This window comes from Bombina bombina, chromosome 2 (genome assembly GCF_027579735.1).
Source record: "Bombina bombina isolate aBomBom1 chromosome 2, aBomBom1.pri, whole genome shotgun sequence".
Lineage (NCBI taxonomy): Eukaryota > Metazoa > Chordata > Amphibia > Anura > Bombinatoridae > Bombina > Bombina bombina.
The window spans coordinates 213482368-213495234 of NC_069500.1; the positions used below are offsets into that span (position 1 = coordinate 213482368).

General features: G+C 35.7%; 1 protein-coding gene across 2 annotated transcripts in view; it reads left to right on the forward strand.

Moving 5' to 3' along the window:
- Positions 1–12867, forward strand: part of XRCC4 (X-ray repair cross complementing 4) — a 984771-nt gene that overhangs the window by 547077 nt on the left and 424827 nt on the right. For both annotated transcript variants that reach the window (XM_053701466.1, XM_053701467.1), the window contains exon 6: positions 970–1079. In XM_053701466.1, the coding sequence (XP_053557441.1) occupies positions 970–1079 (110 nt within the window). The remainder of the gene's footprint in view (positions 1–969; positions 1080–12867) is intronic.

Genomic DNA, 12867 nt, shown 5'->3' on the forward strand with positions numbered 1-12867 from the left:
CCTCAAAATAAAAAAAACTAACACCTTAAGGGCTATTGGTAGCTTAGTATTAGATTAGGGGGTGTTTTTATTTTGGGGGGATTTTTTATTTTTATAGGGGTATTATTTTAGGTTTAATTTTTTTCTGTAATTTTACATTTTTTATTTTTAGTAAAATTATATATACTTATTATATATATAAATATTTCTACAGGTGTCCATTTGAAGAGGCTTTAAAGCTATATGTTTTAGTTCTAGAAAATGGTGTTTAATGTGTAGTTAACATATCAAATTTGCTTAAAGGGACAGCCTACTTGAAAATTTGTATTGTTTAAAAAGATAGATAGTCCCTTTATTACCCATTCCCTAGTTTTGCATAACCAACACTGTTATATTAATACACATATTACCTCTGTGATTACTTTGTATCTAAGCCTCTGCAGACTGCTCCCTTATTTCAGTGCTTTTGACAGACATGCATTTTAGCCAATCAGTGCTGACTCCTAAATAACGGATTCCCTAGTTTTGCATAACCAATACTGTGATATTAATACACTTATTACCTCTGTGATTACTTTGTATCTAAGCCTCTGCAGACTTTCCCCTTATCTCAGTGCTTTTAACAGATATGCATTTTAGCCCATCAGTGCTGACTCCTAAATAACTAAGCACAGTGTTATCTATCTGACACACATGAAATAACACTGTCTAACTGTGAAAAACTGTCAAAATGCACAGTTGAGGCAGTTTTCAATGGGTTAGATATAAGTTTGAGCCTACCTAGGTTTCACTCTAAAGAAAGAATACCAAGAGAACAAAGCAAATTTGATGATAAAAGTAAATTGGAAAGTTGTTTCAAATTGCATGCCCTATCTGAATCATGAAAGTTTAATTTTGACTAGACTGTCCCTTTAACTTTGTCACTGGTTTAACATAGTTTTGCAAACGTCATAGACTTAAGAAGCATCTCTATAATTTTCTCCAAAACAGTCAGGATTCTGTTCCTTTTGATACCGTTCCTATCTCTGAGCTGAAAGATGAAGATTATGGAGGTTCTACTGATGAGGAAGTGAAAAGTCAGAAGACTACATTACAGCCTGGTAAGAAGCCTTCAAATATACACACATCATGAAGTAACACTGTTATCCTGTTCTACGTATAATTCAGAAGCCTTATGATATAAAGTTTTCATCCTTAGATTGCTGTCTAAAAATAGAGAATTTGTAGTCACTTATTCTACATTGTCTTTCTTATCGTATGATCTAGAAGGATGGCATAAGAAAAAAAGATTTATTCTTATGGTCAATTTAATGTGTTTTATTGTTCCAAATGTTAGCATATTCTTGGACTAATAAAGCACTTAATTCCAGTTTGCTTGATTCAGGTAAAAAGTTCCCAGAATTATTCCATTAATTATTAGCTTAACTAGGATCTGTTTGTAGAGGATATTTTCCATAACAATGACATTCCATTCCTCTAGCGTGTCTTATTTTTTATTTATTTTTTATCATTTTCCCTAAGCTCTCTTTGAAAATTTGCAGGATATTTTGTACACTATCGAAATATCCTACTATTCTTTCAAAAATGTTAGTTTTCAAGGCTCTTATGGATAGGCAGGTTTGACATATTTACCAAAAAAAAAATCAGAGATTCCATCAATATTTTATTATTCTAAATGTCTTATAGTTGCAAGGAATTTCTTCTACAGAGGCCTCATTTACAAAGATATTAAAGGAACATAAAACAAGTTGGGATAGATTATTACTTTACCTGCAAATTTATACTGCAGTGCCTCACCATTAACCCTTTCTTTTTAGTTTCTGAATTGTAAAGCTCTAACTCCCCCCACACATTTCCTTCTATGGCTTTATCTATATATATTGTTGTTTTGGTAGAATGCAAAAGTACATAGGGATTATCTGCTGGAGCATGCATAGAAGCTGTGAACTCAGTTGAAATACAATGCTTTTGTCTAAACACTGATAAGGGGGGTGCAGTTGACTGCTCCAGGCAGCTTAGCTATGTAATTCACTTTGTTTATTTTTTGGAAAAATTCCAGCAATTTTTAAGTAATTTTCTTTATGCAAACTATTTTTAATTAATTAGCCCTTTTAGGATATGCACAGACATCAACCTGTTTTATGTCCCTTTAGGTTTCCAAACGGTATTGATTTGTTTTGCATGCTTTATGGCTTATACGCTCAGGAAGAAATGTCCACCTTTTAACATGACAGATCATTCTACAATAGCTATATTATGAGTTTGGCTTAATGAAGGATTAATTAAACATTGTGGACAACATTCACGTTTCTTTTTCTAATATTAAAGTTTCATTTTGATAGGAAAGACTTGTAGACAATGCCTTCTTATAGCTAAACAAGATGTATTTCACCCCATTTACACATTGCTTAAATCTATTACCAACACATGCATAGAATACAAGAGAAGCAGGCAAAAGCGAGGTCAGATAGTCCGAGGTCAGGGCAGGTAGCGAAGGTTTAATAATGGATAAACATAGCCAAGTCCAAGTAGATGGGAAATTGAATGATGCAGGGAGCAGGAAAGGACCAGGGAGCAGGTATACAGGGCTGAAATAGGTGCAGGAGTAGGAACAGAAGCAACAGGAGGAAAATGTCAGGTAAACGTAGCCAAAGCTTCAGAATAACTAAGCACTGGACTAATCAAGCTCAGGGCCTTTTTTTTTTTTGCCAATAACAAGCATAATCAAAGGCATAAATACACACAGATATATGCATGAATACATCATAGATTCAGAGAAGAAGAAAACAAAAAAGAGATCATTCAAAGGGAAATTCTGCCAGTTATCGATTACATAAAGCACTTCATACAAAACGTAATAGTAAGCACAAATAAAGTAAATTATTTCTTCCCGCATAGCATATAATAATTAGCAATCATAAACAAGGAAATATGACTGCTGATATGCAACAATGAATAAATAAACAAAAAAAGAAGAAATAAATTCATCTTAAAGTGAAGGTCAATTTTCATGTGAAAGTGCCCGGTTTTTTAAAAAAAACTATCAAAAACCGGGCACTTTCATTCATGAAAATTGACATTGCACCGTATTTTAAAAATACTTACCTTGTTCTTCTGAAACGCTGGATCGCCCTTCTCAAACGATGCCCCGTCTGCTTCTTCCTGGTTTACTTACCCAGCAATGACAAAACCAGCTTCCTCCAATCACGGCGTTGCCTCAGGCAATGATTCCCCCGGGGGGAAGCCCTGATTGGAGGATGCGGGAATCGTCATTGCTGATGCTTGCGATGATTGCTGAGGCTTGCGACGTGCTGGTGAAGCACTGGAGCGGCTTCAAGAAGAAAAGGTAAGTATATTTTAAGAAAACCAGTGAAATGTCAATTTTCATGAATGAAAGTGCCCCTGTTTTTAATAGTTTTTTTTTTTTTTTTTTTTTTTTTTTTAAAAACAGGCACTTTCACATGAAAATTGACCTTCACTTTAAGATGTTAAATAACCTCTATCTAGGGTAGCATAAATTAATTGTAAAAACCACACTTATTTACCATAATGCTTATGATTTTTCGAGTTATTGTTTTTATTTTATAGCTAGATTAACAAAAAAGAGAGGAGAAAAAAAGGGTGGGGTAGAAAAGGAAAGGAATTCCCCTACCATACTTTACTACATTTCCCAACCTCTACATTCAGGGAAACACAAACTTTATTTTTATTTCCATGATCAAAAAATAATGTTCCTAGCACATAGTATTGGAAAATGTATACATTTTATATTTGTCATGGAGCGTCTATTTCCTTTCAAAAAGATAATGTCCTTTCTTTGCAACAATATATTTTGTTGAATTATATTTTTATTTTATTTTATTTTTTTGAATCAGCTTTATTTATAACAAAAGAAATGTACAAAGTTCGGAGGCGCAGCTCCGTCAGATTACATTCAAAAGCTAATTCTGTTTTCTTAAACCATTTCTAAACAGAAAAATGTAGTAGTCACAGTTACATTGGAACCCATTATCCGTTTGTTTCTCTTAGGTGTGACTTCTGAATAAAATTTACAATAACCTGTGACTGGAAATCTCTTCCCACAAATCTTTCCATCTCTCTAAAACTTAACTTCGGGTTAGTACTAACCAATAAACATAACACGAAAATTTCACATTATTTCAATTGCAGACAATTAATTAGTCTCCTCATAGTTAGTGTCAGGTAACTCCTTTTTAAGCATGATATAACTTTCCCATTTTGTAGTCATATCCGCATACGTCTCCATTTTATCTTGTTTTAAATAATGTAGCTCTATCTCTTTCATCACCTCTCTCCAAAAGTCTTGGATAGCTGAACACCACCACCATATGTGGGCCATTCCGCTTCCTACATGTCCACAACGCCAGCAAGTGTTATTAGCTTTAGGGTATATTCAATGGATTCTGCGAGGGGTATAATACCATCTATGTTTAGTTCTACTATTGAGGAGGAGGTAGAGTTTTTTTAATGTGGTTTGAAAAATTTGTTGGCATGTTTGTGGTAGTATGATAATTCCTAAATCATGTTCCCAGCTTTCTATGTAGGGATGTGTATAGCCTGGTTGATTTTGGGATAATATTTTATATATGATGGAGATAGTGTGTCTTGGTGTGGGGGATCTTAAGAATAGATGCTCAAAATTGGTGAGTGGTCTAATCATGTTTCTGGCTTGTGAGTGTTTGCTCAAAAAGTTGTGGACCTTGTGGTACGTAAACCATTGTGTAAAACATGTTAGTCCATGATTGATAAGAGTCTCTTGTTGTTTGATTTGTTCATTTTCAGTAAGGAGGTGCATAGGTATGTCATTAATGTTCATTGTGATAAGGTCTGGACCCACTAGGGGACCAAGGTCTAGCTCTCCATTTTCTATTAATGAGGTGAGTGGTGAGGGTCTGGATGAGAGGAAAGGAAATTGTACTAAAGATCTTTCTCATACCTTCAATGTTTCCAATAGTAATGGATTAGACGTAATTGAAGCGACATTTCACTGCTTTAACTGACCAGCACAGAGTGCTGGTGTTCTTTATGTGCAGCATATCTAGTTCTATAGTGACCCATTTTTTACAACTATCCTGGATATAGCAATCTAGGATGCGCTGTAGAAAGATTGCCTGTCTATAATATTTAAGATTCAGTAACCCTAGGCCCCCTTGTGATTTAGGTGTCATCATTATGTTTTTCTGTATTCTAGGGTGTTTTTTATTCCATGTAAAGTCACTAAAACTTTTTTTAAAGATTCCAAGTATTGTTCCAAGATAAGTATAGGTAATGTTTGCAATACATAAAGGATACGTGGGAATACTTTCATTTTTATCACGTTGATTCGGCCAAGCCAGGATATTTTTTTTATTTTTCCAACTAGATAAGTAATTTATTATGTTCTTCTTTAAAGGGATATAGTTATATTTAAACAACGAATCTATGGAAGGGGTGATATTAATACCCAGGTATTTTAAGAATAGAAGACACCACTTAAAGGGCGCTATTTTTTTAACTTGGTTACTTGCTTCTGTGTATAGTGTAATATTTAGCAATTCGGATTTAGAGGGGTTTATTAGGAAATTAGAAAGCTTATGGAAAGTATGAAATTCCATAAGAAGTAATGGTATTGCTTTCTCTGGGTTCGTCAATGTAAACAGTACGTCATCCGCGTATAATGATATAGTGTATTGATGTTTTCCAATCTTGACCCTTCTATGTGAGGGTTTTGATGAATTTTTGTTGCTATTGTTTCTATAACTCAGGCAAAAAGAATGGGGGATAAAGGACAGCCTTGCCTAGTGCCATTGGTAATAGTAAAGGGCTTTGATAGTATACTGTTAAGTAGGACTTTTGCAGTGGGTTGCGTGTATAACACTAAAATACGCTGAATTATTAAGTCCCTGAAACCCATATGTCTTAGTGTGCTTTTGAGAAAGTCCCAGGCCACCCTGTCAAAGGTTTTTTCGGCGTCTGTTGACAGGAGAACCAGGGGTATCCTTCGTTCTTGCGCATAATGTATAATGTTTAAGGTGCGTACTGTATTGTCCTTAGCCTCCCTTCCTGGGACAAATCCGACTTGGTCCAGGGATATAAGGACTGGTAATATGGAATTCAATCGCATGGCTAATGTCTTGGCGTATATCTTAATATCTGAATTTAGGAGAGATATTGGTCTGTAATGGGCTGGGTTTTCTAAAGACTTGCCTGGTTTGGAAAGCACTATAATGTAGGTTTTTAATGCTGTTTTAGGGCATGGATGTGTCTCGTCCATGGTATTGAAGTATGTTAGTAAATGCGGGATTAATAAATCTTGAAATTTTTTATGATATGCGTATGTAAAGCAGTCTGGTCTAGGGGATTTTCTTGACGGTAGGTTTTTTATAGTCTTCTTTATTTCTTCCGCTGATATAGGCTTTTCTAAGGTGTCTATTTGTTCTTTTGACAATTTCGTCAAATTTAATTTGGATAGGAAGTGGTCTATCTGCTCCCGACGCCAAGACAGGTTAGGCTCTTGGGTATTTTGTGTATTATGTAAATTGTATAGGTCCTTATAATATTTCCGGAATGTATTAGCTATTGAATGGGATGAGTGATGTGTTTGATTGCATTTATCTTTTATTTGGAGGATGTATGTTGATTTAGTTTTTTTCCTAAGATATCTAGCTAGGGCGCGACTTGGTTTTTTATGGGTAATATAGTTTTGTTGTTTAAGGAAGATGTTTTGACGTCTAAATTCTCTATTTAATATGGATGCTAGATCGCGACGCTCCTTATATAATAAATCTAGAAGAATGGTGTCAGAAGGATTAGATTTATGTTGTTGGTCTAGTTTGTCTATGTTTTTAATAAGTTCTGTTGTTTGTTCTCTTTTGAGTTTATTAATTTTTGCTTTATGGGCTATTAACTCTCCCCTCATAACACATTTGTGGGTTTCCCAATTATTCTGTAGGGATGTGTCAACTTCATTATTAAAATGAAAATATTCTTCAATACGTTCTGACAATATCTGTTGTAATTCCGGGTCAGCAAGCAATCTATCATCCAACCGCCATATATAGTTTGTGATAGGTTTACTGGGCCATTTGAGAGTGGTGTGGACAAGTGCGTGATCAGACAATAAAACCGGGGAAATACCCGCTGCCCCAAACATACACATCCCTGTAATATCTGTGAAAATGTAGTCTATTCTGGTATATAACTTATGTGGGTAAGAATAGAAGGTATAATCTCTGTGGGACGGGTGTAGGGTTCTCCATACTTCCTTGACGGCTATCTGTTTTAGCAGGGAATTGGTTTTGGTTATCACTGACAGAGGTGTGGAAGAATGTCTAACTGAGCAATCTAGTTCAGGCTGCAGCTATATATTTAAATCCCCACCCATAATGAGTGTGCCTTTTTGATGTTCTAAAATAAGATTGGAAATTTCTTTCATAAATATGTGTTGTTTCGATTGTGGGGCGTAGAAGGATATGATGGTGATTGGTCGTCCATATAATAAACCTATGACCATTATGTATCTCCCCTCTCTATCTCTTATGATTTTACTATCTTAAAAAGGTATTCCTTTATTATTAATGAAAATGAAAACTTACAACATAATGAGGTTACATTAGTGAACAATCAACAGTGATACATTGTATTAATATCATCTTCAGAGATATAATTACATAAGTGATCTACATTCATTGGTCAGCTGTCGTTCTACTTAGAATGAACACCTAGCAAATTATTTTATTGCATGTATGTATTCTTCCCAAATAAATTTAATATTGAAGTACTCCTCTAGCCTATGGAGTTTGTAATAGTGATATTCTTCAAGGGACAGTACCAAACTAACATATTCCTTCCATTCTCCCATTAGAGGTATAGATTCTTTCTTCCATAACCGGGGAATTAGTTGTTTCGCACAGTTTAACATAATGTATAATAATGTAGTCCTCAGTTTACAATTCAATTTAACTGGCTTGTGGAATAAGCATATCAGAGGATCTAGAGGTAGGGTGATGTGAATTACTTTACTTATTTCTCTAGTTATATCTTGCCAATATTCACTTATCTTGGGGCAGCCCCACCATATGTGCGTAAGCGAGCCTACTTGCCCACAGCCTCTCCAACAGTTGGCATTTGCCATGGGGTATATTTGTGCTAGTCTTTGGGGCGTGTAATACCATCTACTGAGAAGTTTCATATTTGTCTCCCGGAATCTCACTGAGGATCTCGAAGAGTTCATCTTAGAGATGATGTCCAACCATTCCTTTTCAGAAGGTTTAGAATTTAGCTCTTCTTCCCACTTTTGTGTATATGTGGGAAGTGTGCGAGATGTTCCTTGTGTTAGTAGTTTGTATGTGATGGACAGCTATCCCCTAGATATTAGTGTCGTGTAGCAAAGTGATTCAAACGGGGTTAATGCCCTACACAGTTTGCTTTTCTCGGGATGTGAGCTAATTTTATGAGCTAGCTGATGGTATTTAAACCAGTGGTCAAAATGTGTTATGCCTAAATTAAGCATTTCTGCCTGTGTGCGTAATCTACCATTGTCAAGTAATGTATGAAAAGGTAGCAGTGTGTGTATGGAACATGTCGCACTTGGGTTGGTATTTTTCTCCCCTTTCACTAAAGTTGGTGTAAGTGGAGAAGGATTAGAAGAGAGCATGCTGTCCTTTTTGAGCATTCTGTCCCATTGTTTGAGTGTTTCGGTAGTGCGCTCCCTTCTCCCAGCATATACTACCAAGGTTAGTATAATTGGCCATTTCTCTTTCTAACGCTACCCATTCTTTATCATTTTCGTCCTTACACCAATTAATAATGCGTGTTAAGTGCACTGCAGATTTATATAACGTTAAATTTGGGACTCCCATTCCCCCCTCTCCTTAGGCATGTACATTGTCTTCATTGATACTCTAATCATGTGTTTAGACCATATAAAGGTATTGATGGTGTTTTGTAGGGACTGCATGTATTGTTCAGGTATGGGTATGGGTAATGTCTGTAGCAGATACAGTATTTTTGGGAGGATCATCATCTTTATGGCGCTAATTCGGCCTAGCCATGACATAGATTTGTATGTCCAGTCCTGGAGTTCCTGCTTAACTCTTTGTTGTAATGGGAGAAAATTTAAGGAGAATAATTTATTTTTATCATTAGGGACTTGTATTCCCAGATACCTAATAGAGGTAATATTGTGTTTATATGAAAATGTTCGTTGTATATGCTGTATGGTATTTTGAGTGTTATTGAAGCTTAGGAATTCTGATTTAGATTCATTAATTTTGAAATATGATACTTTGCTGTACCTGGAAAATTCTGTGGAAAGGGCAGACAAGGATTGTATTGGGTTTGTGAGTGTTAACATGACATCGTCAGCATATAATGCCATTTTATACTCTCTATTATGTACTGTGATACCCGAAATATTGGAATTCTGTCTTATATTTGTCGCCAATGATTCCATGGCCATCACAAATAGAATGGGTGATAATGGGCATCCCTGGCGTGTGCCATTCGATATACTTATTGGTGAGGATAATGTATCATTTAAACGTATTTTAGCTGTGGGATGCCTATAAAGGGCAAATATTTTCTCAATTATGAGGGGGCCAAAACCAAATTTATACAGTGTAGCCTTTAAAAAATCCCAGTTTAGCCTATCAAAGGCTTTTTCCGCGTCTACGGACAAAAATATTGTAGGAGTATTCATCTTAGAGGTGTAATCGATAAGATTAATTATTTTAATAGTGTTATCTCTGGCTTCTCGGTGAGGTGTAAATCCTGCTTGATTGGTGTTGATTATTAAAGGGAGTATTCTATTCATTCGTGTGGCTATTATTTTTGCGAATAATTTTGTATCTACATTGAGCAATGATATTGGTCTGAAATTGGCTGGAGTGGTGGGGGGTTTCCCGGGTTTGGGCAGTACTGATATATGCGCTTCTACCATATTTTGGGGAAAAGGGTTGTCTTTATTTATTTTATTAAAGAGGCTTAAAAGATAGGGAGTCAAGATGTCCTTAAAGGATTGGTAATAGCGAGCTGAGAACCCATCTGGGCCTGGACTTTTTCCCCCTTTCAGGTTTTTAATGGCTTGAAGTATCTCTATTTTGGAGATAGGGGCGTCTAATTCTTTTTTCTGCTCATCAGTTAGTGTTGGAAGCTTAGTGTTATCTAGATATGTGGACACACTGGGTCCTGGACCTACTTGTGAGGTTGGATTATTTAGGTTGTACAAGTTATTATAGTATTCCCGGAATCGTGCAATGATCTCCGGGGTAGTATAGATTTTGTGTGTCTTGGAAGTATGTAGTATAGTTCGTGAATGTGGGATTTGAGTTTCTTGGCCTTCAGGTATCTAGCTAACATTTTCCCTGCCCTATTCCCCTCGTAAAAAAATCTCTGCCTATATTTTTGAGCAATAGTCTGCTGTTCCTGGGCTAATAATTTTTTAAGTTTATATCTGCACTCTTGCAATCTTTTGAGAGTACTAGGGTCTGATGGATTATTCTTGTGAGCTGTGTGGTCAAGTCGGTGTAATGTTGTCTGTCTAACCTCTGTTTTTGGGCTTTGTATTTTATAAATTCTCCTCTTATATAGCATTTATGTGTTTCCCATAATGTTATTTCGTCAACATCTGCAGTGTTGTTTATGTCAAAGAAGACTTTAAGAGCCTTATCTAATCTCTCCTTTCTTTCTTCAGAATCTAACAAGGAGTCGTCCAGTCTCCATTGAAACTCAGAATTCCTAGTGTTGGGCCAACATAATTGCAGGGTCATTGCAGAATGATCTGACCATGCAGTTGGTTTTATCATAGAATTTTTGGAAAGTGGTAGGCCTTTTTGATTTATGAAAAAATAGTCTAATCTTGTGTAGGTTTTATAAGGGGCCGAGAAAAATATATAATCACACTTTTCACCATTAAAGTATCGACAGGTGTCAAAAAGATTATGTTCTCTCAATGCCTTCCATAAAAATCTGGCTGTTTTGAGGGACACTCCGGATGTGGGATTTGAGCTATCTATTATTGGTTGGATTGGGAAATTAAAATCACCTCCCAATATGAGTATTCCCCTGGAAAAGTCTAATATCTTTTGAAACATACTCTTGAAGAAGGTTATTTGTTTGTTATTTGGCGCATATATATTTATAAGTGTCACTGGGCTTCCATATAGAAGCCCAAAGATCCCCAAAAACCTACCTTCTCTATCTTTAGATGTTTGAATGTGCTGAAAAGCTATATTTTTATCTATAAGAATGCTAACCCCTCTTTTTTTTTGTGTGTATGAGTTATGGAATTGTTGTGTGAAATGTTGACCATGGTACTTGGGCTCCCTATGTCTTTTGTAATGTGTTTCCTGCAAGAAAAGGACATTTGCTTTGCGCTTATGCAAATCTGATAGTTCTGCTGCACGTTTTTGTGGTGAATTTAATCCATTTACATTCTGGGATATTATATTTAGATTATGCGCCATAACATTTGCAGTGAGAGCAATAGGGAAATGTGAGAGCGTAAAAAATATTCAATTCTATGGGATTGCATTGGGGGGGGTATAGAATTGGGGTGTACCTTGTAAAGACTTCCTATAGATCTGCTCGCCCATATAAACACTTTACCATGACCTAAACTGTGCTTAGAGGGAAGGATCTCCCCTTCCAAACCTAGGAATGTAATTGTACAATAATTAACCTCAATGTTTACAAAACAAATTAATAATCTAACAATGATAACAGTAACAAGTAAAATTCGAACAGACATTCTCCAAAATTCAAAATTAGAAAATTGGAAATAACAACACAATACTTAGGGGTCATATATAGGGTGACCTTTGAGTCTAAGTATCATTTATACTTAAGGCTTTAACTGGTAGCTTTAGGGTTGCTATGCAACGTGTATGAGGAATACAAATAAACATTATAAAGATTTAAATAAAAGTGAGGCCTTATGTTAGGTGGTATTATTTTTACCTCTAGAGATAAGGCCTAAACATTATCCAATATAGAGTCTGTAAATATACTTAAATCATCAGATGACACATATTCATATATATAGTTACGGGTCTTCAGGTTCCGATTCACAGTCTTCATCTTCTGAAGTGAGTTGAGTTGTATGCTTAGATAGTCTCTGTTCTTTTGGAACCCCTTGTGAGCTGGATGTTGCTTTCTCTCTTTTTTTGCGTGATGAGGCAACGTCCCATGACTTTTCCTGTGATTTTCCTTGTGATCTCGTTTTTTCTTTATCCTGATTTTTGTGTGCTACCTCCATAGCCGGAGGGTCTAAGTATAGCAGCCTGCAAAATTGTTCCACTTCTGATGGGCTAGAACAGAAGACTCTTTTGTTGTTGTGTAGAACCAGCAGCTGGAAAGGAAATCCCCATCTATAAGGGATTTTTTTATTTCTCAGGAGTGTGGTTAAAGGTGATAATTCCTTCCTTCTCTGCAAAGTCCTTACTGCCAAATCAGCATAAAACTGTATAACGACTCCTCTAAACCTTACTGGTTGTTTCTTTCTGGAGGCAGAAAATGATAGGGGGTGGAGGTGAGCGCCAAAGTAGGCTGAGGATGGGGAAGGGAGACAAATGTTGGTCCTCCTACTAGTAGTTAGGAGTGGATGTACAGAATAAGTAATGCTGAGGTGAGTATATAAGTTTATAAATGTATATCGATATTTATTCAACACAATCGGTTTAAAATGTCGGTTAAAAGTTCCGGTGATCTTCTAAAACATACAGTCAATAAAAATTACAATCAATAGAAAATATTACACATTCATAAACAATCATGGATCCATGTTACAATAACGAAATGATTTAAAATCAGAAAAAATAGATAATAAAAATAAAAATGTAAAAGATAAAATGACCTGGTGCACCTAAAACGTCTGACAATGAATGACCT